Source organism: Rhineura floridana, chromosome 4 (assembly GCF_030035675.1).
Source record: "Rhineura floridana isolate rRhiFlo1 chromosome 4, rRhiFlo1.hap2, whole genome shotgun sequence".
Classification (NCBI taxonomy): Eukaryota; Metazoa; Chordata; class Lepidosauria; order Squamata; family Rhineuridae; genus Rhineura; species Rhineura floridana.
The window spans coordinates 209,906,480-209,933,693 of NC_084483.1; the positions used below are offsets into that span (position 1 = coordinate 209,906,480).

Consider the following 27,214-nt stretch of genomic DNA (forward strand, 5'->3'; position numbering starts at 1 on the left):
TGGGGATTCGAACCCTGGTCTCCCAGGTTGTAGTCCAACACCTTAACCACTATGCCACACTGGCTGTGACATGTTAAGGACATTAAAAGTGCATGACGTCCCCAAAAGAATCCTGGGGATTGTACTTTATGAAGGGTGCTGGGAATTGTAACTCTGTGAGGGGTAAACCACAGTTCCCAGGATTCTGGGAGTTCACATGCTTTAAATGTGTAGTGGGTCCGCAGCCTTCGGATCCGACAGGCCCAGACAGGGAGCACCATCACGGCTCAGGGGTGCAGCACAGGCTTTGCAGGCAGAGCTCAGTTCCCGGCATCTTCTCCAGTTTCAAGGATTTCAGGTAGGGGTCCTGAGGAAAACCTTGGAGAGTTGCTGCCCATCAGAGAAGATTATACTGGCCTAACTGGACCAAATGTGGGTGCATATGTTCTTGAGAGATATTGTAAAAGATCCTGGGTGTGCAGCCCGTTTGGGTCCCAGACAGTGCAGTTGGGCTAGTCCTGGAATGAGTGCGCAAACATCCCCTCCAGCCATGAGCCAGCCAGTCAATGATGTCCCTCCAAGGCCCACAATAACTTCTCTTCTGCCAGGCCCAGACTGACCCCAGGGGAAATGCTCCTCCCCCCCCACCTCCATCCCAGATCACTCACGGCTGTCCTCTGGGCCCTGCCCGCTTAGCGCCCCACCTTGAGCACACACGCTTGTAGGATGCATCCTGCCTGGACCTTGGATACCCCCCACAAGTATTTGCATTTCTGGGGCAGGCCCAGCCCCTGTCCCAACCTGGGCACATTCGGCAAAGGATGCTCTGCTGGGACCGACGGATTCCTGGCCACAAGGACACAATGCTCCCTTGCCTGGTTTTAGTGTCCGTAAGTTGCCTGCCTCAGATACTGGGGGCCGTTTGGGAAGGAGCTTCAGCCCCCACGGTAAGTCTCTCCCCTAGTCTCCCCGTGCCTCCCACGCCCTCCGCTCAAGGCTTTAGCTTTTGAGAGGCAGACAGACAGACAGATGGCTTTTGTTGTTCACCGCCCAGACAGCTTCGGCTAGTCGGGTGGTATAAAAGTTTAATAAATAAATAAATCATAATAAATAAATTCTGTAGCCTTGGTGACTGCCACAATTAGGTAGGACTGGGTGGGTCCCTGTTGGCTTGATCCAGCTCCTCTTACGTTCTTATATTTTTATCATTCAGTGGAAGAATTTTGCTTATTATTTATCATTATTGCTTTGATTTCTTACCTGCCCTTCACCATAAGGTCCCAGGAGGACAGGCTTGCAGCAATTAAACAATGCAGTATTAAAAACAGTTTGAAACGAATTACAGTCACAATAATTGGTTAGGTTCTGAGCAAATGCATTTTTGCAGTGGGGAAGGAACCTCCACCCGTATTCAAATGGGAAAAGGGCAGTGGGGTGAGGGGCATTGCCTCCCCCCACACCTTGTAAGAGTATGGGTCAGGTCACATGCTTGGGCCACCTGGAGCTCAAATACGTTTCTCTGCCCTGCATGACTCGTTTGGCAAGTTGCATTCTGCTGATCTGGAAGGAGATGGGGGGCATGGTGAGAGGCCAGCCCTGCCTTTGAGCAGAGGGGTCAGACTGAATGTCCTTTTGGGTTCCTGGAGCCAAGCATTTGAAGGGTGGGCTCACACGTTTGCCAAATGTAGCAGTCAGCAATGCACCTTCCACTGAACACATACACTCTAGCGTGAGTTCAGAGTGCACCCCTGTCTGTATCTAACCTCTTTTAGGATGTGCTTCTCGCTCTCCCGGGCACCCAACAAACTGTTGCAGAGCTTGCCTAGGTCCTGAGTGAAATCCCTGCTCAGCCTGACAGCTCACAGGGAAAGTGCAATGCTTGTGCACCACCCCCACCCCCTGGGCTAATGCTGCTTCATAGGGCTTGGATTGGATACAGTGCAATTGGCAACCTCCCATCTGAACCCTTTGGGGGAAATACATACCTGTTTTTTGACCACTGGGTTTTGCCACTCTAGAATCGGCACATAGCCTTGACCCTCCAAGGACCGGCTGCTTTGGAGGGTGGTTTTACATTCCTTGCGAGGAAGCGCTGTCAGGCGCTGTGCAGGACACAGAAAGCAGCTTGCCCTCTGCCATCCTGAGAGGTGATGGGTGCCAGGCGGAAGGCTGAGCACTCGTGCCTTGGTGAAAGAAGAGCCCCGTGAGCCCCACAAGCACAGAACTAGACCTTTGGGGATTCCACAAGCCCCTAAAATGCATTGGCTCACCCCTTATCCAGAAGTGTAGCTGCAAATTCAGAAGGGCAGGCTCCCTGCTGAGAGTCCCAGGCATGTCCCCTTTTAAGATTATGGAATAACTGAGCCAGGTTTGACTGCTGCTTTTAAAAGCTGCTTCTCAGTGGGGAACCCGCTCCCCTGTTGTGCAGATTGGCTCACAGGACGCTGGCGACAGAGAGACCCTGCTGGAACCCTGTTTCCCAAAAGGCAAGGGGTCTAAGACCCCCTCCCCCCAAACCCTATGGCCATCTCCCACGACAGGGAGATTCGCCAGTTTCTGTTGGAGATCCCAAGCTGGGACCCCTCGCTATAAGCGGGGAGGGCTTCGCAGAGGGCTCTGCCACCCTAGTCACAGGCAGCATGCTCCTGAAAACCAGTTGCCGGAAGCCTCAGGAGGGGAGAGTGTTCTTGCACTGGGGTCCTGCTTGCGGGCTTCCCCCAGGCACCTGGTTGGCCACTGTGAGAACAGGATGCTGGACTAGATGGGCCACTGGCCTGATCCAGCTTATGTTCTTATGAACATCTGTCCCCAGGATTGGGGGGTGGGGGGCTAGGGAGATATACCAGACTGAGCCAGTTTAATTCTGTGGGGTGGGTATGCCCAGAGCATCAAAGAATCCTGCCAGCTTGCACAGGTCAGCACACCAAAGAGTTTCTCCCCCCCTTTACCCCCCCGCCCGCTGCAGAGAGGGCACAGCAGGCCGAGCCAGCCCTCCCCCCCCCGCCCCCTCCTCCTCCTCCTCCTCTGCTGAGTTTTGCATGCAAGTTCTGCCTTCCAGGAGCCAGGAACCAACACATGCAAATCCCCCGACGAGGATGTTTGCTCCCTGCGATGGACCCAGCTGAGGATGCTGCACCCGGGGGGTGGGGCGGGGTGAGTCGCCATCCCAGCGAGGCGGGCGAGGCGGGCGAGGCGGGCTTGTGGGCCCCGGAGGAGGGCTGGCAGGCCTGGCAGCGGAGGGGAAAGGCCAAAGGCGCCTGCGGGCATCTCGGGAAGGGGCGCCCTCGCCCGCCGCCCAGCCCTGAGGCGCTGCCTGCGTTCTCTCCTCGTGCCTCCGGAGCCCCTCGGAGGGCAGCGCCGCCTGCGCGCCCCCCGGCCGGGTCCAGAGAGCAGCGGGCGAGTCACGCGAGACCCTCCGCAGGCGGCAGGGGCGACTCGCGGGGGGAGGGGGCGGCGGACCCGGCACCCGCCCCCCGCCGTCGAAGCGGACGCCCGCCGAGGCACCGGGCAGCCTCGCCTGCGGGGAAGGCGCCCCAAGCCCGCGCCCGCCGCGCAGCCGCCCCCTCGGCATAAGAGCCGGTGGCCCCCCTCGCCCACTGCACGGCGCGCGCAGCCCCCCCCGAAAAGCGCCTTGCAGGGGAGGTCTCCCCCGCCCCCCCCCTCGGTCGCCAGCCCAGCGAGACCCCACAGCCCTGACCCCTTCCAGCCTAGGCAGCCGGGGTGCCCTGCCCCGCCCCGCCCCACTGGGTCCCCTGCCCCGCCCCCCCACTGGGTCCCCTGCCCCACATAAAGCACCCCCCCCCCGCGAGATTACTGAGAGTGAGCGTTTTTTTGTTTTTCAAGGGAGACCTGTCAAAAGCGAGTCAGACGACTCTCTGAGGGCATTTCTATGCCAGGATGTTGTGTCTGCCAAAAGCAAAAAAGGCAGTTCTCCCTGTGGAGCCTCCATTCATTGTGTTCTGATTAAACACTATGTCACAGTTTTGCATCCAGCTTTTAAAAAGAGCAGCACTTTGGATGCTTCCGGGGCTCACTTGGCTATACAGAAAGAAATAAACACAACAGAGAAATCCTGCCATGCCTCCAACTTTCAAGACTTGTTGATACTGAGAGCCACAATTAGTCCTTTGCTGTTGTTAATTAATACCGAAAGAGGTCATATACAGGTTTATTGGAAAAACGAGTAACTACTTAATATTCTTAAGGTTTTAAAAATTTACCTGAAATTTCCTTTGAGTTCTCTCGGAAGGCAAGGCATTTGTAATGCAAATGAGCATTTTGGCCAAGGTAGGATAAACGCTGCATTACAAATTCTTTTCGGGAATGGGAACCTGCTTTAAGCCACACGTGGGGAGACCTGGATTCAAATCCCCTTTGAGCCATAAAACTCACTGAGTGGTCTTTTAATATGAAGCAGTTTTAAAATTCTTAAAATAAAATAAAACAAAAATAAATCTTTTTCTGGTCATTATTTATTATCCCATCCTGCCCTCAGAGGCTTATTGTGAAAATGAAAGAGGGCAACTCCCTGTGCGCCAACCAAACTCTTTGCAGAGACCCAAATGTGAATATGAACTTTTAAAAAATTAGCCACAGATTTTCTTCACAAATAACTTTTGAATTGCCTGGTTGCGCCTCTCTTTTGTCTAAAGGTGGTGCACTAATAAGCACACATCGCCACAGGAGAATTGTTGGGAGCAGGAGACTGATCATGCTATAGACCTCTGTTCTGACCAGCAAGCTCCTTTTTATGTTCTTCATTACAAGGATTAATTAATTATCTAAAGCATTTTTCTCCCACTCTTCAGCTGAATAAGGCTCCCAGAGGGACTTACAAAGATCAGTGATGAGCAATGCCTGCCCTCAGGCTTACAATCTAAATGACATGACACAAAAGGAAAAGTGATTTGGAGGGAAGAGGAAAAGGAAAACTCAGACACTATTTCTTGTGGAGTTTTTGCAGTTACCAGCTGCAATGGAAAGATTTCAAGGCGAGGAGGAGCCCAAAGCTGCTGGTCTTACAGCAGAGCTGACTGAGGGATCCTGCAATCCCATCTCTCCCTGCCCCCCATAGCCTGATGGCTGTTGTAGATAACAGTTGAGGAGGGAGCCTGATTTCTTGTAACGCGTCTTAGCGGGTACATAAATTGGGGCAAAAAAACCCAACACCCTTGCAGTTTAAGAACCTTCCTACAGATATATAAATACTTGAATTGCAGGAAGACCCAAGTTCATAGTGAAATTTTACTGTGATAAAATGGTGCAGTAGCACACCAAGAGTTTCTGTGGAGCCCCAAAGGTGAGGGGTTTAGGCACCTGGGTTGGCCACTGTGAGAACAGGATGCTGGACACAATGGGCCACTGGCCTGATCCAGCAGGCTAGACTCATGTTCTGATGCTTCTGCTCCAGGTGAGTTCAGTGGTGCTGCCTATCTCAGGCTGACGCTGGTGGCTCCGTCGGCCTTAGACTCTGTCTTAACTCAGCAATTCCTGCGCACCGTGAGAGTCCCCCGTGCCGTAGCTGACACAGCAAGCACCATCACCGCCCTTGCTGTAACTACTGGTGAGTAGCTGATAGACCCTGCTAGGGCTCTTCCAGAACCACCTTCAAGCACCACCTCACTCGCACATACACTCTTTGTCTCCTTGAAGCTTCTAGTCCTCAGGGTTTGCTTGTTTGTTTACCTCTGACTCTGTCTCATCTGCATTCAGCTCCTGTCTCCATGTTTCATCCCCAGGAGCACATTAGGGAGCTGCCTTATACTGAGAAAGACAGTAAATCCCTCTAGCTCAGCTTTGTCTGCTCTGACTGGCAGGGGTTTCAGGTAGGGGACATTCCCAGCCCTACCTGGAGATGTCAAGGATTGAACTCAGCTCCAGCTCTGCCAGAGCAGTGAGAGGTTGCTTCCAGGGACCTGTTTATTGAGCATTCATCATGATTTGTTTGCTCAAAGTCTGCAGGAAGGTTATACCACGCTGGCCGATGATGGATCATTCACTCTGATTTGTTTCTGGAGAGGTTATACGACGCCATGTGAAGTAATTGTTATCCCCAATGTTACTTCCTGTCAACTTTTCTTACTGTGAAAAGCCTGGGCTTTATTTTTATTTTATTCTTTTTGGAAGTTGCACAAGAGCTCTGAATCCACGTGAACTGTGCAACCTGCATTTGCTGGCGTGTGATTGTTTGAATCCTACCTGCAAAATAGTGACAGGTTGGAAGGACCCAGAGAGAGAGAATGAGAGAAGACACTCTTCAGGTGTCCTGTTCGGAGCAGAAGGGTTGGGAGTGGAAGGAAAATCCTGTTTCGGCACAAGAGCAGTAGTGGGTTGCTCAAGGCAGCAGCAACAGAAAGGGATTATGAGAGTTTGTGGTGAGAAAAGAGTCCAGCAAGGGGAAGGGAGAGAGCAGATCACCCCAAGACTGTAGAGGGATTTGATCAGGCCTGAAAGCAGAAGATGCTGGGGAGGGAGGAAGCCTGGCTGAATCCCCAGGAAGGCTGGGGTGGCAGAGTTAGGAAGATCAGATGAGGAAGGGAGGGAGGGAGGGAGGGAGGGAGGGAGAGGGTTACATCCTGTCCTTATATTTCTGCAAGGTGGAGGCGGTGGTTCAGTGTGGTGGAGGGGAGGGGTCCTCTTCAGCAACCAAAAGCGACAGAGAAGGCAGGAGGAGGAGGGGGTACAAAGGAGGGTTGATGTGCAGGGAAATGGGGTCCTTTTTGGGGTTCCAAAGATGCCTAGCCGCTAAGGCAAAATAAAAAGACATCACCTTTGATGCTCAAGTTGGGCTTAAAAATGAAAGGTGATGACTGTAAATCCTGTCTTATTAATTAATTAATTAATTAATTAGTCACCCATCTGGCTGGCTGTCCAGCCACTCTGGGCGACGTACAAAATAAAAACATACAAATACATTAAAACATTAAAAATCTCAACAACAATAATAAAACCTAACCCACCCCAAAAGCCTGCCTGAAGAGCCAGGTCTTCAAGGCCCGGCGAAAGCTCATCATAGCGGGCATCTTGCAGCCATCGGGATCTGGATGGTGTGAGGAATGGCTGGACTGGTGTGAGTCGGAGAGTGAACGGCCCTGAAACGTCCTGGGATGATCATGCCTCTTCCTTGATTTTTTAATTCAAAGTGTTTATCTACAAATTTAACAATGAAAGGAAAGGAGGGGAACGAAGTAGAAATAATGAATTGTAATAAAATAAACAAAAAATGTTAAAGGTACAAAAATGAAAAATAAAGAAAAAGGAATAATATATGAATACTCACAGCAATAATAACCATAAACCACAATCAGTTTACATTATGGACACAGCACCTGTCAGCACATGACTCTTCCTGACATGACAAAGGGGGGTAACATTTTAACATCAAGCTGAAGTAACACTTCTGGGTGACTTCGAGGCCTTTGAAATGTCTTAACTGTTGTGGAGGGTGGGGGGAGAGAGGGGAGTGGCATTTTAGGTGATAATTCTAAAATGCTCTTTTGTTTAATTTTCCATTGACAAACAATGAGGATGAAACCCCTGCCAGTCAGAGGATGGCAGAGATTTTGCAGGGAAAGGAGACAGCCATCACTGGATTCACGAGATGTTGCAACAATGCTTCTGTGAAAGTGCCCACCACAAGGGAGGTCCGGCCTTTGTCTCTGCAGACCAAAACAGGGCTTCCTTGTTCAAGTGCAGGCTACCATTCTTATAGCAAAGGCTGGATTTTAGGGGTCTTTTGTAACAGGCCCAAGGCCACCCAGTGGCTAGGTGACGATTGGAACCCAGGACTTCCTGCCTCCCCCCCCCAGTGCTAGTCTGACATGCTAACCCCTACAAGACACGGGTCCCTTATAGAAAGCCTCCTCTTATCCCACCCTGTCCATCTCTCTGCCTTTCCCTCTCTCCCTTCCTCCAGAGTGTGACACGCTGCAGTGGGGCAGCCGGGAGTGCCGCTGCCTCCCAGGCTACCAGTGGAGCGGCAGCATCTGCAAGCGCTTCCAGGCCTGTGGGGGCCTTTTCCAGGCCTTTGCCCCTCCCATCTTCTCGTCCCCTTGTGACTGTCTCCGCTGGACTTCTCCAGAGCCTGGCTACTGCGTGCCGCTGCTGGAGGCTTCCACAGGTAAACGCAGCTCCAACACACATCCACTGTCATGCCACCACAGCTGTGGCACAAACTTCTGGGTGGTGCTAATTAACGGGCAGGGAGAAGAGCAACAAAATGCTTTGGAAACTCAAAAGTAGGCTGAGAGTGCAAAGTCAACCGATATCAGCAGGTGTGCTATCAGCACACAGCCTGACCTCTGACCATGGAATGTGGATTTTGTAAAGACCTTTGGGTGAGGAGACGCTTCTCCAACATTTAATCCAAAGTGCTGCAACCAGGTGCCAGGATTCCCATCAGCCCCAGCAAGCATGGCCAATGACCAGGGACAATGGGAGTTGTAGTTCAGCAACATCTGGAGGGCCAAAGGTCCCCCACATCTGAGCCAAATGGACCAATGATCTGACTTTGATTTGGATGCTTTGATCTGGATTCCTGCATTGAGCAAGGGGTTGATGGCCTTTTAGGCCCCTTCCAGCTCTACTATTCTATGATTCTATGACTTGGTGTAAAGCAACTTCCCATGTTCCCAAGGATGACTTTTCCTATGTTACACATGCATGTCTGAACCCTCTCATATAGGTCTACCCTGCATGAGAACCTCAACATACCCTTTAAGAGAGTTGTTGTTATATGCCTTCAAGTCGATTACGACTTATGGCAACCCTATGAATCAGCGACCTCCAAGAGCATCTGTCGTGAACCACCCTGTTCAGATCTTGTACGTTCAGGTCTGTGGCTTCCTTGATGGAATCCATCCATCTCTTGTTTGGCCTTCCTCTTTTTCTACTTCCTTCTGTTTTCCCCAGCATTATTGTCTTTTCTAGCTTTTTAAGAGAGAAGTGAAAGCTTTTGCATGAAATCAAAGCTGTGTGTTGTTCTAAATGCATGCACACCTCAATGAAGAATGCACACACAAAGATCTGAACAAAGATTGGTTTATTACAAGAAAAAGAAATAAAGATAATGTAAAATCTGCACCATGTATATGGGGCAGCGTTTATAACTAGGACATGCAAACACTCAATCTGCAAAAGAGTAAAGACTCCGAAGTCTGCATATTGATTTCTGTTCCTGATGAGAGTTAAGCTCTCCCTTCAAATATCACCACCGAGCCAGGCAATGGGAATCTCATCCTTTCCTTGGTCCATCATCCAATGCAGCTGTTACTGGTCCTAGAGAGCAATGTGGAGGACCAGGAGGATCGTTGGAGCCACGAGTGCTGATTTTCCCCAGGCAATGTGATGGCGGGGACGTGACAGGCTTCTTCTGGAATGCTGTTTTGACATTCCGAATCTGTTTCTAACAGATGGACTTGCAGATTAACCTTGCTATCTCCAGTGGGGTATATGGTGTAAATTCCTGCATTTGGGAAAAACAATCCTTATCTCTTGAATTCCAGGGTGTCATAAATTAGGTTATGACTGGCACCATTGCTCAGTTGGAAGGAGTATCCTCTGGCAAGCATCAGTTTTAGGGTTCTTCCTTACTGCCACATAGCTTACCAGTGTATACTTTCTTTCAGTTTTCAGAGTCAGGAAGTCTGTTCTTATATTCCTAAATCGGAGGTCACGGAGGGACTGATTAGCAAGGCAGTTTGCTCTGGTCCATTGAGATAAGGAAAGAAAAAGATCAAGCGTCCTACCTTACACCTCTGAGGACCCTCTTAGATAAATGGGGCACTAAAGAGGGTGAAGTGGCATCAGGAGGGGTGCCAAGTGATGTGGCTACTTGCAAGACTGGGACTGATACAGCCCTCAATGCCAGCTGTATTTTCCCCCTAGCTCAGTGTCTTTGCCAAATAAAAAACAGGGCAGTTGGCCTCCCTCAGACAGCGCTGCCCTTTCAAGACCTTCCGCGGGTCTTTCCTGATGCCAAGGAGGACACCTATGTACCTTTAATAATTGAGCAGAAGAGCTGATGGTGGAAGTTGTGGCTTGTCTTGTTCTTGGGTTGCAGCGGAGGGGGGGGTCAAGAAAGGCGTTGCAGTTCCTCCTCCTCCAGAGCCCCCATCCTTTTCTACTGCTGGGTGCACCCTCTTTCTGAACCACCCTGAGCTTCCCTTTGCCTTCTCCTCCAATACATCCCCCAACTCTTGCACCAGTCATTTCTGCCTGGCCTCCTGTAAATTGCAGAGCCCTGGACAGGAACTTTTCCTTTCGGTTTCCTGTACTGCACCTAGCACCACACCTGTGCGACACAAGTATTCCTCCTAATATTAGCGTGAAACCAAAACCGCTGTTCAGCAGAGGGCTGGGTGGAACAACGGAGGTCAGGCAGTGTGGCTGAGGAGGGCCCCCAGAGAAATGCAGAGGCCTGCTGGGAGTTGCACCCATTTGTCGCTGGGCCTTTCTGTCACCCTAATCCCTGCAGCCTGACATGCAGCCCTTTTCTTTCTTCTAGTCTCAGACAGCCAACACCTGCCTCCAAAACACGTCTCTGTGGGGGCAGGCGAAGATCTGACTCTCTCCTTCAGCCTGAAGGAAGGTGCCACGGATGTGAAGTTCTACCTGACCAGCTCTGAGGAAAGCATAACCAAGGAGATCTGCAATGGGACGCAAGCGATGCTTCTGCGGAACGGCTCAGTGGCTATGCTGAGGATCTCCTCTGTCTCCCCAGACTGGGCTGGTGCTGTATTGCTCTACGGAGTCAATAATTTCAGTCTAAATATCTGGTCGGGAGGTGGGCAGTGTATTCACCTGAAATGGAAAGATTGCATCTCTTTGGTTTATTTTATTTAAAGTATTTATATCCCCCTTTAATTTGAAGATCTCAGGGCAGGGAACAATAACTAAAAATTAGCATGTGGCTCCAATGAAATCACAAAAACACATAAACAGAGTATTTCAATTACAACTCAGCAGAGGTTTTGAACAGCTAAAAGCCTGTCTAAAAAGCTATGTTTTCAGCTAGCATATAAATGACATCAGCATAGATGCCGGGTGACTTCCCAAAGTTCCAAAGCTGGGAGCCACCCCAGAAAGGGCCCTGCATGATTGCCTGATGTCCAGTTTCTAATGGTAGAATGCTAAGCAGAGCCTGCCCAGCAGGTCTTCACTCCTGGGTGGGATTGTCCAGGGAGAGGTGCACTTTCAAGAATTTGGGTCCAGGGCTTTGTAAAACCTCTGATTTTGACCTGCAAACATATTGACAGCTAATGCCAGCCTTTAAGAGCAGGTGTCATGTGGGTCTGGCTAATAGCTTCCTTCAGAATCCAGGCCACAGCATCACCACGTTTTGTACTATCTTGTTCATCTTAAGAATTCCTTTCAATTTCTTATTTTAAAATCTTTGTATCCTGCTGTTGTGCTTGCAATGAAAATCCAAAGTGGTTTACAAGTCTAACAGAAGCTCATACATGCACCCACTCTCTTGTGTAACCGGAAGAGATAAGGACCCAAGTGAGAAGCCGTGTCTTAAAAGAGTGCCTTGATTGGCTGTCCAGGTCCAGCTGCCTCTCTCCGGTTGGCCTCCCCCCAGAGGGGATGGAGCATCTCTCAGAGACTGTCCAGGGGCTGGAGGGTGTTTGCATTCCATGTGGAAGGGACCAAGTAAGCCCAGGGTCTCACATGGAGCCCACCCTGGGGGTGGCCCCTCTTTTCCCAGTTCCATGTTAAGGGTCAGGAGTGAACCTTCCAGAGCTCCTGGTTCTGACCTGTGTATCCTACAGGGGAGTATATCTGCCGTTACTGGCATGAAAGCACCCTGCATGAGTTGACCCAGGTGGTCACTGTCCCCGTGTCGCTGCAGACGTCACCCAGACTCTGTCACAGGTCTCCATGAACTGCAGCTCTCCTGAGAAGCTGACTCTGCAGTGCTGCATTCAGCACAGAGGCAAAGATTTCAGAGCATCCTGGAACCCTGGCGCTCCAGCCCCAGGTGCGCAAGGGGAGAAGGGGGGACGACTGGCGGGGCCCATCCCCCTTAGATGGGCATGCTGTGAGTGCCCCTTTGCACGGAGAGAGGAGTCTTCATCCTTGGCAAGAGGATGGCACGGGTTGGAGGCAGTAATCCTCTGAATGCCAGTCTCTGGAAACTGCAGGAGGGGAGGGTGCTCTTGCGCTGAGGTCCTGCTTGCGGGCTTCCTGTTCAGGCATCTGGCTGGCCACCGCGAGAACAGGATGCTGGACTGGATGGGCCCCCTGTGGCTTGGTCCAGCTGCAGCCAGGCTCTTCTGTCCTTCTTAAGAGGCTTTTCACACGCGAGGTAGGCAGAGCTGCTCTTTGCAGCCGCATTGTCAAGTCCACAAGTCACCTGCTGCTGCTTTTCTCTGCCCTAAGAGGGTCTTTGCTGGATCAGGCCAGTGGACCATCTCATCCAGCATCCTGTTCTCACAACAGCCAATCAGTTGCCATAATGGGGAGCCCACAAGCAGGACCCCACTTCCCAGCAACTGGTACTCAGAGCCATAGGCAGAACATAACCAACATGGCTGGTTACCACTGCTAGCCTGAGTCCCCACCGTAGCCTTATCCTTGTCCTACCACATCTCTGCCTGCCTGCCCTGAATGTGTGATCCTCTGTTTCTGCAGCTGACCTGGTGGGCACCGAAGACCCGCTCTGCCACTTCCTCACCCTGGATTCCTGCCCCAGCCGTGACACCACCTATCAGTGCCAGTTTGAGAGTGACAGTCTTGGATCTGTACAGACCACGGTGCTGGTGAGCGTGATTCAAGGTAATGACAGAGGGGAGAAGGAACAGCAGCCAGAACGACTGTGCAGCTCCTGACACGCTCGACTGGTAGAAAGCAGAGTGGCTTGTGACTCCCTGCCACTTGCCAGAGTTGGGCTTATTTAACCCTGGGTTGAGCTCCAGCTGTTAGAGAGCAGCTCCTTGTCAGGCATCTAGAGTTCTCCGCTTCCATTTCCATGGCTAACGCAGAATGGTGGCTCTGCTGCTGCCTCCTCAGGTTCTCTGGCATGTATTGCTAGTACAACTGTGCAGGAAGAAACCCCAGATCTGAATGGAGCTGCTTTTGAGAGCAGGCAGGTTTGCTGTGCTTGTGCATGTCTTGCAAGGAAGGCTTTGCAAGGAGGCTTCTCTGGAGTTCATCGTTGAGCTGAGGGTCCCTGCTCAAGCCGGTCGCTCTAACTGTTAGAGCCATATGACAATGGAACCAGTGACCTAGAGAGGTAGTGGGCTCTCTGACACTGGAGGCATTCAGGAGGCAGCTGGACAGCCATCTGTCGGGAGTGCTTTGATTTGGATTCCTGCATTGCGCAGGGGGTTGGACTTGATGGCCTTATAGACCCCTTCCAACTCTACTGTTCTATGATTCTATGCAGATCTCTTCCTGCCCTCATCTCTGTGAAGAGAGCCTTTTAGGTGCTGGAGGGCACTAGTTATTTTACACCCAGTGGATTAGCCCTGTATTTTCTGGCAAAAACTAGTGATTTGAATGTGAGTTGGTTGAACAGAAGAATCTAATTTTGGGGGAACCTGCAGCACTGGGTATAGGTAGTGCACAAATAAGGAAGACGGTGCTGAGTAGGGTTGCCAGGCTCAGGGCCTGAGACTGATCCTGTATCTTTAGGAGAAGAGAAAGTCAGCCAAGTGCAGGTGTTCTTGCAACACCGTAATGGGAAAAACCACAAGGTGGAATTCTCCCTTCCCCCTGCACAACTTTTAAAGGTACGACAGACCTCTTGGTTGCCAGGACCATCCTCAAGGAGGTCTTCTGTATCTTTAAAAGTTGTGCAGGGGGAAGGGAGAATTCCACCTTGTGGTTTTTCCCATTACAGAGTTGCAAGAACATCTGCACTTGGCTGACTTTCTCTTCTCCTAAAGATACAGGACCAGTCTCAGGCCAAGAACCTAGCAACCCTAGTGCTGAGCTGAGGATTGGCCATCAAAAGGGACAAGGGACTTGCCGGTTGTAAGAATGTGCTTGGGGCACAAACTATGGCTGCTTTCAGACGGGTGGCTCCTGGCGCTACCCAATCAAAGACTTCCACAGTATTGGGGACATTGTGCTTTTCTTATACAGTATGTGCATCCTCTTCTGTTCTGTCTACACCAGTGGGCGTGGCATAGCTGCTGTGGGTGGGGCTATCTGAAACTCGGCACACATTTGCTGTAAACCTGCAGTGATATAGTGCAATATCTCACTTTTTTAAAAAAGCAGAAAAAGTGTTTTAGCAATAATTAAAATATTGATTAAAATAGAGTCATAATATGGCACCCCTACAAACATTATAATGAATGTGTGTTGAGCTGTGATAGGCTTACGTTCTTGATACATTACTGCCTGCATCAAAACTCCACCCTTTTAAAAAGACAGAAGAGTACCCCTAAAAGCATCTACACTTGTGGAGATTGTGTGCTTCTGTTGGACTTCAAGAGGTGTTTCCAGATGGGGGTTTATTGTGGGATGGGGGCTCTTCATGATGCATGCAATGTTCACACAACATCATCATCATCAAACTGCCAGGCCATATGTTTTCCAGATTTACTCTTTCCATAGGAAATCCAATCCTTTTTTTAAGAAAAAACTGTTGCCAACGACCCATTTGAGATATCTGTTTGCAATGTTAAGTCTCTGTCTGGAAGCATCCCATAAGGTGTGAGAGAAGACAGAAGCACCACAGGGAAAATACAGGATGAGAATGATTGGATTGCAGCATCATTTAGATGCCCCATAACAGGACAATTCCACAATAAATGCCTGCTGTGGAAACATTCTATCAGAAGTCAAACTGAAGTAGCCATTTCAAAGCTTTGCTTTAACTGGAATAAAGCTAGTGGAGATCTGGTCCATTCCCCAGTGCATTCCACAGCACTCCCTCTACTGTAGAAATATACTAAAGACCACTGACTGCCTTAGAGTCTACCTTTCATGCAGGGGCTGATCTTTCTGCCCAAGCAAATTTTTCTGGCCCCAAAGTTGTTTAGCTCCAGGAGCTAGAGGGAGCCCCAGCTGACAAAGCATCAAGGCGAGTTAAGCAGCAGAGCGAGTTCGGCAGCAGGGCGAGGAGGCCAGGGCCCCCCACTCTGCCCGTCTGTTCCTTGACCTCAACTAAACCGCAGTCTCCAACCCATTGACGTAATAAACCTTAAACAAAACTATGCAGGTAAGAAGCCAGCAGGGGTGTGGGGGCTTTCCAGTGTTTTGCACCGCCTGCAGCATGTACGACTATCTGCCTGTTGGACAGAAGTCGTGGGTGTGCTCTCGGTGCAATGAGCTCCTGGCTCTCCGGGAACGACTTCATTTCCTTGAGGCCAAGGTGGCGGACCTGGAAAAGCTGAGAGAGGCAGAGAGGTGTGTGGAGGAGGCCTTCAGGGACGTTATAGCTGTGTCCCACTCCAACGATGTGTCCAATCGCCCGTCGTTTAGATAGTTTGGTAGACAGTGCTGGGAAGGAGTCAGTGGTCGTGGTGCACGTTGGCACCAACGACATGGGGAAATGCAGCCGTGAGGTCCTGGAAGCAAAATTTAGGTTGCTAGGTAGGATGCTGAAAGCCAGGACCTCCAAGGTGGCTTTCTCTGAAATGCTACCGGTTCCACGCGCAGGACCAGCCAGACAGGCCCAGCTTCGCAGTCTCAATGCGTGGATGAGACGATGGTGTCGGGTGGAAGGGTTTGGATTTGTTAGGCACTGGGGAACATTTTGGGACAAGTCGGGCCTGTACAAAAGGGACGGGCTCCACTTGAACCAGAATGGAACCAGACTGCTGGCACTTAAAATTAAAAAGGTGGCAGAGCAGCTTTTAAACTGACTGAGGGGGGAAACCCGACAGGAGCTGAGAACAGTCCGGTTCGGAATAAACCTCCCCCCTGGGATAAAAACCAAAGAAATGATGAAATTTTAAAAGGGGTAGGCCTAGAAGTAGGCATTGTGAGAGCAGGGGCACGGGATATAAATTCAGAAGAGCAAAATTACCACAGGCCTAACCACAAGTGCCAAAGACACTTGAAGAGAGACACTGCTTACAAGTGCCTGTACGCTAATGCTAGGAGCCTGCGAACCAAGATGGGAGAACTGGAGTGCTTGGTCTTAGAGGAGAGCATTGATATAGTGAGCATAACGGAGACCTGGTGGAATGGAGAAAACCAGTGGGATACGGTTATCCCTGGATATAAACTATATCGGAAGGACAGGGAAGGACGTATTGGTGGCGGAGTCGCTGTATACGTGAAAGAGGGCATTGAATCCAGCAAGCTCGAAACCCCAAAAGAGGCAGACTCCTCCACAGAATCGTTGTGGGTGGTGATACCGTGCCCCAGGAGGGACTTAATACTGGGAACGATCTATCGTCCCCCTGATCAAAATGCTCAGGGAGACCTTGAGATGAGATATGAAATTGAGGAAGCATCCAAACTAGGAAATGTGGTAGTAATGGGTGACTTCAACTACCCGGACATAGACTGGCTGCATATGTGTTCCAGTCATGACAAAGAAGCAAAGTTTCTAGATATTCTAAATGACTATTCCCTAGACCAGTTGGTCATGGAACCGACCAGAGGGATGGCAACCCTGGACTTAATCCTCAGTGGGGACCAGGACCTGGTGCGAGATGTAAGTGTTGTTGAACCGATTGGGAGCAGTGACCACAGTGCTATTAAATTAAACATACATGTAACTGGCCAATTGCCAAGAAAATCCAACACGGTCACATTTGACTTCAAAAGAGGAAACTTCACAAAAATGAGGGGATTGGTAAAAAGAAAGCTGAAAAACAAAGTCCAGAGGGTCACATCACTCGAAAATGCTTGGAAGTTGTTTAAAAACACTATATTAGAAGCTCAACTGGAGTGCATACCGCAGATCAGAAAAGGTACCGCCAGGGCCAAGAAGATGCCAGCATGGTTAACGAGCAAAGTCAAGGAAGCTCTTAGAGGCAAAAAGTCTTCCTTCAGAAAATGGAAGTCTTGTCCGAATGAAGAAAATAAAAAAGAACACAAACACTGGCAAAAGAAATGCAAGAAGACAATAAGGGATGCTAAAAAAGAATTTGAGGAGCACATTGCTAAGAACATAAAAACCAACAACAACAAATTCTATAAATACATTCAAAGCAGGAGACCATCTAGGGAGACAATTGGACCCTTGGACGATAAGGGAGTCAAAGGTGTACTAAAGAACGATAAGGAGATTGCAGAGAAGCTAAATGAATTCTTTGCATCTGTCTTCACAGTGGAAGATATAGGGCAGATCCCTGAACCTGAACTAACATTTGCAGGAAGGGATTCTGAGGAACTGAGACAAATAGTGGTAACGTGAGAGGAAGTTCTAAGCTTAATGGACAATATAAAAACTGACAAATCACCGGGCCCGGATGGCATCCACCCGAGAGTTCTCAAAGAACTCAAATGTGAAATTGCTGATCTGCTAACTAAAATATGTAACTTGTCCCTTGGGTCCTCCTCCATGCCTGAGGACTGGAAAGTGGCAAATGTAACGCCAATCTTCAAAAAGGGATCCAGAGGGGATCCCGGAAATTACAGGCCAGTTACCTTAACTTCTGTCCCTGGAAAACTGGTAGAAAGTATTATTAAAGCTAGATTAACTAAGCACATAGAAGAACAAGCCTTGCTGAAGCAGAGCCAGCATGGCTTCTGCAACGGAAAGTCCTGTCTCAGTAACCTATTAGAATTCTTTGAGAGTGTCAGCAAGCATATAGATAGAGGTGATCCAGTGGACATAGTGTACTTAGACTTTCAAAAAGCGTTTGACAAGGTACCTCACCAAAGGCTTCTGAGGAAGCTTAGCAGTCATGGAATAAGAGGAGAGGTCCTCTTGTGGATAAGAAATTGGTTAAGAAGCAGAAAGCAGAGAGTAGGAATAAACGGACAGTTCTCCTAATGGAGGGCTGTAGAAAGTGGAGTCCCTCAAGGATCGGTATTGGGACCTGTACTTTTCAACTTGTTCATTAATGACCTAGAATTAGGAGTGAGCAGTGAAGTGGCCAAGTTTGCTGATGACACTAAATTGTTCAGGGTTGTTAAAACAAAAAGGGATTGCGAAGAGCTCCAAAAAGACCTCTCCAAACTGAGTGAATGGGCAGAAAAATGGCAAATGCAATTCAATATAAACAAGTGTAAAATTATGCATATTGGAGCAAAAAATCTGAATTTCACATATACGCTCATGGGGTCTGAACTGCCGGTGACCGACCAGGAGAGAGACCTCGGGGTTGTAGTGGACAGCACGATGAAAATGTCGACCCAGTGTGCGGAAGCTGTGAAAAAGGCAAATTCCATGCTAGCGATAATTAGGAAAGGTATTGAAAATAAAGCAGCCGATATCATAATGCCGTTGTATAAATCTATGGTGCGACCGCATTTGGAATACTGTGTACAGTTCTGGTCGCCTCATCTCAAAAAGGATATTATAGAGTTGGAAAAGGTTCAGAAGAGGGCAACCAGAATGATCAAGGGGATGGAGCGACTCCCTTACGAGGAAAGGTTGCAGCATTTGGGGCTTTTTAGTTTAGAGAAAAGGCGGGTCAGAGGAGACATGATAGAAGTGTATAAAATTATGCATGGCATTGAGGAAGTGGATAGAGAAAAGTTCTTCTCCCTCTCTCATAATACTAGAACTCGTGGACATTCAAAGAAGCTGAATGTTGGAAGATTCAGGACAGACAAAAGGAAGTACTTCTTTACTCAGTGCATAGTTAAACTATGGAATTTGCTCCCACAAGATGCAGTAATGGCCACCAGCTTGGACGGCTTTAAAAGAAGATTAGACAAATTCATGGAGGACAGGGCTATCAATGGCTACTAGCCATGATGGCTGTGCTCTGCCACCCTAGTCAGAGGCAGCATGCTTCTGAAAACCAGTTGCCGGAAGCCTCAGGAGGGGAGAGTGTTCTTGCACTCGGGTCCTGCTTGCGGGCTTCCCCCAGGCACCTGGTTGGCCACTGTGAGAACAGGATGCTGGACTAGATGGGCCACTGGCCTGATCCAGCAGGCTCTTCTTATGTTCTTATGTTGTTACTGATTGTTCACATGCATGGAGTGACATGTTGCATCAAGAGGGAATCCCTGTGTGTGTACGTGTCTTTCCTGTACCACAGCTGGAGACCTCTTCTGCCCCAGTGAGGACGCTGAAGGCAGGTGGAATTCCACAAAGGCAGGGCAAGTGGCTGAGCTCCTGTGTCCCAAGGGCAGCGATGGGAAGATGCTGCGGAGCTGCTCCTCTGAAGGGACCTGGGAAGACATTCAGAGCAACTGCACAAGGCAGCAGCTTCTGTCTGGGTTGCGCAGGGCTCAGGTGAGAGAGAGTCATTCTCTTGGGCCTCTTCGATCTCAAGTGGGAAATGATTTCTTGAACTGAGACGGGTGGAGGGTGCCATGGGGCACACAGAGGACACCAAGGTGCTGCCAGGCCAGGTTCAAGGCTCTCATGTTGACATACAAAGCCTTGAACAACGTTGCTCCATGATACCTTAAGGACTGCCGGAGCCCGTATGTCCCAGCCCAGTCCCTGAGACCATGCAGAGGAGCACTGCTAGTTGTCCCGTGTTACAGAGGCCTAACTGGCCTCAACCAGAAGTCGAGCATTTAGTGTAGCTGGTCCCATGTTGTGGAATGCTCTTCCATCAGAAATTTGGCAGGCACCTCCTGATGACCTTTTTATGTTGACAGCACTGTGCAACTGTTTAAAACTTCCTTGATTAGCCAGTCACTTAAATAGTTATTTTGTACTGTTTTCTTGACTTTCAAAAGGACTAGAGTGTGGTAGTCCTCTGGAGGTCAGGTAGTAATGAGTTCCAGAGCTGCGGGGCCACCACAAAAAAGCCCCTCTCCATTGTGCCCACTAATATCACTAGTGGAAAGAAAACAAGGGGGGAGGGGCTCCACTGCTGATGTCAAGGGTGCAGACAGGTTGATATGGGGACAAGCAGCCCATTCTTCAAATAGTTCAGGCTCAAATTATTCAGGGCATTAAAGGATAAATCCACCACTTGGAATTGGACTCAGAAATGCACTAACAAGCAGAGCAGTGGGTCTAAAAATGGTGTTAGGTGGTCTTACCACATTGCCCCCATATGGACAACCATATTTTGAACCAGCTGGCCATCTTCAGTTATAGCCCCGTGTACAGAATATTACAGTTGCCTAGCTTGGATATAATTAGAGCATGGATTTTTTTTTTATGGTTGTGTACAGTTCTGGTCAGTGGTTTATGACAGATGCTACTGCAGGCCGCTGATTCATAGGGTCGCCATAAGTTGTAGGCACATAACAACAACAACAGTTCTGGTCACCTCACCTCAAAAAGGATATTGTAGAGCCGGAAAAGGTTCAGAGAAGGGCAACCAGAATGATCAAGGGGATGGAGCGACTCCCGTGATGGAAGGTTGCAGCATTTGGGGCTTTTTAATTTAGAAAAAAGGCAAGCCAGAGGTAACATGATAAAAGTGTATAAAATTATGCATGGCATGGAAAAAGTGGACAGAGAAAAGCTTGTCTCTCTCTCTCATAACATCAGAACTTGTCAACATCAAATTAAGCTGAATATTGGAAAATTCAGGACAGACAAGAGAAAAGGCTTCTTCACACAGTGTGTAGTTAAACTATGGAATTTGCTCCCACAAGAGGCAGTGATGGCCACCAACTTAGATGGCTTTAAAAGAGGATTAGGCAAATTCATGGAGGAAAAGGCTCTCAGTGGCTACTAGCCACGATGGCTACGTTCGTCCTCCACAGTCGGATGCGATATGCTTCCAAATACCAGTTGCCAGAAACTGCAGGAGGGGAGAGCACTTTTGCGCTCAGGTTCTGCTTTTGGGCTTCCTGTTATGGGCATCTGACTGGCCACTGTGAGAAGAGGATGCTGGACTAGATGGGCCACTGGCCGGATCCAGCAGGCGCTTCTTATGTTCGTATGGGTCAGGCCTCTCCAGAAAAGGGCTGCAGTTGGCAGGCACACCCCCTGGCACTCATGAAGTGTGCTCCTGGTCAACTCCACCACTGGTTAGCACAGAATCCAGGAGAACCCCCAAACTGCGTGCCTGGTCTTTTGGGGGAAGTGCCACCCTATCTAGAACCAGCTGTAAAGGTGATCTCCCAGCCCACAGTGCCTCTGTCTTGCTTGGCGTTAACCTCAGCTTGTTCACCTTCATCCATCCCAGAACCAAGCACCAATTAGGACTTGGGATAAGGCAGGTTTCCAACGTTACTTTTTAAACAGCCATTTTTGCGAGTGGATATTGCATCATCCAGTAACAATGAGTTCCATATGGAACCATCCTGCTGGTTAACCTTCTCCCTTAACTCTCCTTCGTCTGACGTTCTCATTGCCCTGTTCCTGTGTAGCTACTCCGGGCAGGGTTGGGCAGTCCCCAGACTGAGGTCCATTGGTTAACTGACTGGCTGAAGATGGAGACAGAGCCCACACACACCCAGGAGCGCAACCCCTGGGACCTCCTAACTGTGCTAGACACAATGGACAGCATCTCGCAGGTGGCTCTGGGAGTCCACATGCGCCTGGAGGGCAGTGTTGTCGCTGTGAGTACCGAGGGAGGGAGGGAGGGAGGGAGGCAGCTGTCTCAGGAGGGGAGTGGGGACTGAGGTTTGAGGGAGCAACTAGCCTTCCTGCACGGGAATTCTGCTGCCTGAGTTCTCAGCCACCCCTTAAGGCAAGGCTAAACATGACCAAGGATGATGGGGAAATTCTCCTTCTGCCTTTAGAATTTGCTCTGTGCTGCCAACTGGCTGCTCGACTTAGACCCAGAGGCGGAGTGGTCTGCAGTGCAAGCCCTGAGCCTGTCAGCTGGATCAAAGCTCTTGCAGGTCACTGAGAACCTTCCCAGCCTCCTGCTGCCTCCGCCTGGTGGGTTCAACTTGACCCTCTCCAACATTGAGCTCCAGAGCGTCCAGCTTGAATCTGACTTGGTGGATGACTTCCGCAAGACCTTTGACACAGAGCCCTCTCTTCACATCCGCATCGCCAAAGAGGAGCTGGATGCCCTGGTGCACCGGGGGCAGAACATCACCATCATCAGCCTGGTGCTGAAGAAGCTGGCCGGGATGCTGCCAGGGGGCCACGGTGGCGCCAAATCCAGCCACAGCATTGGCAGCTTACTGATGTCCAACACCATCATGTCTTCCAACGGGAGCATCAAGCAGATAGAGACTGAGATGACATTTGGCCACTGGAACATAACCAGCGAAATGGAGGAGGAACTGGTTGCCCACTGTGTCTTCTGGGATCACAGCCTGCTGGAAGGGGTGGGCGGCTGGTCGACCGAGGGATGCCAGACCTCTAGCAGCAAAATGGCCACCAATTGCTCTTGCCGCCACCTCACTTCCTTCTCCATCCTCATGTCCGCCAACCCTGTGCCCAGCAGCTTTGCCTTGACCTTCCTGAGCAAGTTTGGCATCTGTGCCTCCATCCTGGCCCTGGTCGCCACCCTCACCATCTACTATCTCATCTGGACGTCAGTGGTGAAGAATAAGGTTAGGAATAAATATCACTGGTCCTCGGGGGGCCAGATGGGCAAGAGAAGTACCTCATGTGTAGGACCCCTCCCACCCCAGCTCTAAGTGGCACAACCCAGACCACAGAGGGCAGCAGGGCCACCCCTAAGAGGGAGGTGCAGCAGAGCTGTGCTAGATGACTTGAACAAGTGAGTCAGGTCACAACCGTACTGGGGGAGATGGGTCCTCTGCACGCCCCTCCTAGTTTGGGTCCAAAAATGGCCATCAGCCAGTTGCTGACCAGGAGCAAATCTCATCTGCCAAGTTTGTTCAAGGAAGTTTTTACTGGAGCAGGAAGATGCTGCTTTAAGCCTAGTGGGACATTTATGCAACCTATTCACCAGTGGGAACGTATCTGGGAATGAACTGAAATGATGTTCAAGGCTGAGCTGGAAGAGTCAAGGACCCCTGGCAAAGCCAGAGACTCTGGCCTCCCCACTTCTCACAGAAGGATCCGTTAGGGTTAGCTGAAGACCCACCACCTTTGAAAAGGTGGTGGGCATGGAGGGTCCCAATCCTTTCCCCAGCCCCAGACACCTCCTCCCTCCCGCCTGCCCTCACCATCATTCAGACTGTTGCTAGAGGCAGACTCAGAGGTCTTCCTCTCTACTTGCCTCTGTTCTCTTTCCCCAAATTAAACACAGCCACCAGGCCCCACGGCGGAAGCAAGGAGTGCTTGCCCCTCCCAACTCCCAAACTGTGTGGGCCAGGGGGAAGGAGACAATGCTACACCCACACACCATTTATTTGTCACATTTCTATCCCAGCTTTCCTCCAAGGAGCTCAAAGTGGCATACCGCCCATTTTTATCCTCACAGCAACCCTGCAAGGTAGGTTAGGCTAAGAGACAGTGACTGGTCCAAGGTTACCCAGCAAGCTTCATGGCTGACTGGGGATTTGAACCCAGGTCTCCTAGGTCCTTAATATCCAACAATCTAAGCAGCTGCACCCCATATAATAAATTATAGACTGCCTTGTGTTGTATAAATAGCAAGGTGGTTTACAAAATGCAACCAGTGCGTTACAATATAGAAACATATGTACAGTTCAGTAGAGCCAGTGCACAGGGCCAGTGCGCAAGATTGTCCAGCCAAAGAAGTAAGTTTTTCCCAGCTGGCAGAACACCTGCCCCAGAGGTGCCTGTCATACCTCTATGGGGAGGAGATTGTTCCACAACGTAGGGAGCTCCTGTGGCGAGATCTATCATGATAGCAATCACTACTAGAAACGCAGGAAGTTGCTTTTCATTGAGCCAGACTATTGGTCTATCTAGCTTGGTATTAACTACACTGATTCGCAGCAGCTCTCTAGGATTTGAGATGGGGGATGTACCCAGCCCTGTGGGGAGATGCTAGAGATTGACCATGTGCCCTTCTGCACACAGAACTGGTGCTCCACAGCCTCTCCTCTCCTTGCCAGGCGCTGTTCATATCATAGGTTTTAAAAGACGGCCTTCCTGTAGGACTCTCTATAGAGTAATTGTGGGAACAGTAAGAGTGGTATCCCCCCTCTGTTGTGCAGTGTCTGCCACTCTAGTGAGAAGTGGGGTTATTGGGGAAGGCATATAGCTAGCTAACCCTCAAATCCCGTCTGTGCAGACTAGGGGGTGTAACCCCAGGGTTGTCAGCATCCTCTTGACTGGGTAGTCATGAAAGGTCTGCTTCCGGTTTCCAGGTGGCCTACTTCCGCTACACCTCGCTGGCCAACATTTCACTCTCTCTGCTGATGGGGAACTTCTGGTTTCTGGGTGCCTCCCAGCTGACAGCTCATCCTGAGAGCAAGCTCTGCGTGGCTGCTGCATTCTTCACCCACTTCTCCTACCTGGCCACGTTCTTCTGGATGCTGGTCCAAGCCTTCCTGCTCTTTCACCAGCTAGTCTTCGTGTTCCACCCGTTGACCATCCGCACCGTCGTACCTGCCATGGTCACAGTGGGCTACCTGTGCCCCTTTGTCATTGCGGTGGCTACCGTGGCTGTCTTCTGTCCCAAGCAAGGCTACATCCAAGAGACGTTCTGCCGGCTCAGTTGTCGCAGCAAAGCCATCTACACCTTCTCCGTGCCAGTCCTGGTCATTGTGACGGCCAATGTCCTCATCCTCTTTGTGGTGCTGCTCACGCTCGTGAGACCCTCAGTGTCGGAGGGACCCAAGGGGGAGGAATGGAAGGCACTGTTGGGCATCTTCAAAGCCCTGCTCATCCTCACGCCAGTCTTTGGGTTGACCTGGGGACTGGGGATCATCACCATGACAATGGATGCCTCTGCGCTTACCCATTGTGCATTTACCGTTCTGAATTCATTCCAGGTGTGCAGAGAGAGCGTAGCGTTAGTCACCCATCTGTGTTTGTGTCCACATGCATGTGTGACAGAAAGGGGAGTTGGTGTGCTCCCATATGGGAACTTACTATTGCAGTTTTCTTTATCAGATTCTCCAAGGAAAGGGTAAATCTGGATTAAACGGGGGGGTGGGGGGGTATGAGCTGTCATTTTGATGCCAATGACATTTTGTTGTAGACGCTGCAAAAAACATGCATGAGCAGCACTGAGGCTATAATTAGCACCCATCTGGAAGCACCCTTCTCGTTTGGGCAGAATGCTTCTCCTTCGATCCCCCTCGCGACTTCATTGTTTTGCTCTTTACCCATTTCATGCTGTGTCCTTGCAAATGGGGTCTGTGTGCAAACAGCTCCAATCATTGATTGGATTAAGAGTGCTGGATTGGACTTGGGCAGAGAGAGGCAAGTGGAAGTAGGGGGAATGGTGCAAACGCAGCGAGTGTCTTCTGCCCAGTCATAGCAGGGAATGCACTCCTCTAGGCTGTGGCTGTCTGGCAGTCCTTTCTGTGGCCAGGGTGCACATGAGCCAACCAGGAAGACAAGCAGGCAGACAGGACAATGGAAGAGGACACTGGAGTAGGCGGCCCTTTCACCTGATCTACCTGCAGGGCTCTGCTTACGTTCGGAGGGAGGGAAACTCTTTCTGGCTTGTGCCCACTTTATTTTCTTTAGGGTTGCTGGAGTTTCTTAGCTAAGCAAACTTTTTCTTCCTCCCAGGGGGTCTTCATCCTGCTCTTTGGCTGCCTTATGGACAAGAAGGTAAGTGACACACACACAATTGCAATGCTCTTTTAAAAAAACACTAGGGAGGGCTCAGGGATCTGGGGTTTGAGCCATGGAGGGACTGTGACTGCCTCACCCAGGGATGGATGCGTCTTTGCCAGCCCAAGCACCAGTCGCCAAAATCCAGACTGGGGACAGAAGATGCAGTTCTGAGCCAGTACTTTGTCTGCTTCTCTGGAGCTGTTTCTTCAGGTGTTAAACAAAAACAAGCCGCATCCTTGGGGTGGGGGTGTTTTTTTACATTCTGGCTGAGTCTATGCATGCACATGGAAGGATTTTAGCACAGTGACCCTCGTGGAGAGATGCAAGGGGTGGTTCATAGAATCATAGAATAGTAGAGTTGGAAGGGGCTGATAAGGCCATCAAGTCCAACCCCCTGCTGCATGCAGGAATCCAAATCAAAGCATTCCCGACAGATGTCGTTTATACTACAAAACCTCCCTAAAAGAGTGTGCTGTTCAGGGCCCAGAGCTTTTCAAACACATGTTCCTCTGAGGACACCAGGAGTCAGTGCATGTTCCTTGCAGGTGAGGGGAGCCTTGTACAAACGTCTGTGCGAGATACCCATTCCCAGCCGAAGCATGTTTAAGGTAAGGGAGGCCCCAGCTAGCCTCTGCTTCTATGTCTTCACACTATCATGTTCTTAAGGACCACCTGTTGGGAATAAGAATGGTAAAAATGCCTGGACTGTGTCTGCCACCTCACCTCCAGCCTGCTGTCCAGACACTGAGGTAGTGGATCCACCACTGCCAGGTTCTCCATCCCCCCATTTAGCCAGAATCTGCTTTGCTGTAGTTTGGACCACTTGTCTGCAAAAGGAAAGGCACACCTTGCTAAGGGCCCGAGTCCCAACTCTCTGGGAACATGTTATACCGACCCGTGAAAAGCAGCCGGCTTTCCCTGGTGAGAGGCCTAAAGGGCTTCTTCCCACCAGAGTTCTTGCAGCCCAGATGTGGCTCTTTCGCTCCAGAGAGGCCCAGCTCCATCAAGCTGCTTGCCAACAGGAAGGAGTCATGCCATCCACACTGTGGGTGCCTGGGAGTGGCATTAAGCTGCTGATGTTGCCTGAGGGCCAGGCAGGGAGCTTCCCCACTGCTTGGGCCTGGCTTCCTGGGATTCTGGCAGGTGAACTACGGCACAACAGAATTGTGGAGCAATCCAGGAGGGTGAAAAACCAGCCCGGCCACTTGATTATCTCTGTACCTCAATTTGCGTTCACAGAGCCAGAGTGAAACTTTGGACTCCAAGCTCAGCAACTAAGAATCGTACAGGTGAGCGAGCAAGCGGATCCCTTCTGGCCAGCCGACACCATTGCATGAGGAATGACTTTTCAAAAGAGAGCTGTGGGCAAGCACTGCTTGCCGGCAGCTGAGAGCAGAACCAACCCAGTTGTACAACCTTCCCACAGCAGCACAACTCCCCACAAGGCCTCTTCTGGATAAAGGCTGGCAGCTCAAGGGGTGTGAGCTCAAGCGTAAAATGCAGGAGGCTATCCCACACAAAGCTCAGCATAGGATGAGACTGTCCCTGGCCGCTCAGACGTCTCCAGGACCACCTGCAAAGCTGCAGGAAAACTAGGTGGTTGGGCTT

At 50.3% G+C, this 27,214-nt stretch overlaps 1 protein-coding gene across 1 annotated transcript; it reads left to right on the forward strand.

The window, feature by feature from the left end:
- Window positions 1-4,954: 4,954 nt before the first annotated feature.
- Window positions 4,955-26,884, forward strand: ADGRF3 (adhesion G protein-coupled receptor F3). Its single transcript, XM_061626146.1, is given in 13 exon segments — window positions 4,955-4,994; window positions 5,390-5,542; window positions 7,895-8,098; window positions 10,484-10,708; window positions 11,751-11,819; window positions 11,822-11,959; window positions 12,613-12,740; window positions 18,056-18,071; window positions 22,223-22,488; window positions 24,184-24,810; window positions 25,559-25,600; window positions 26,152-26,214; window positions 26,846-26,884. Coding segments are annotated over 13 exon segments (2,010 nt in total).
- Window positions 26,885-27,214: the final 330 nt, after the last annotated feature.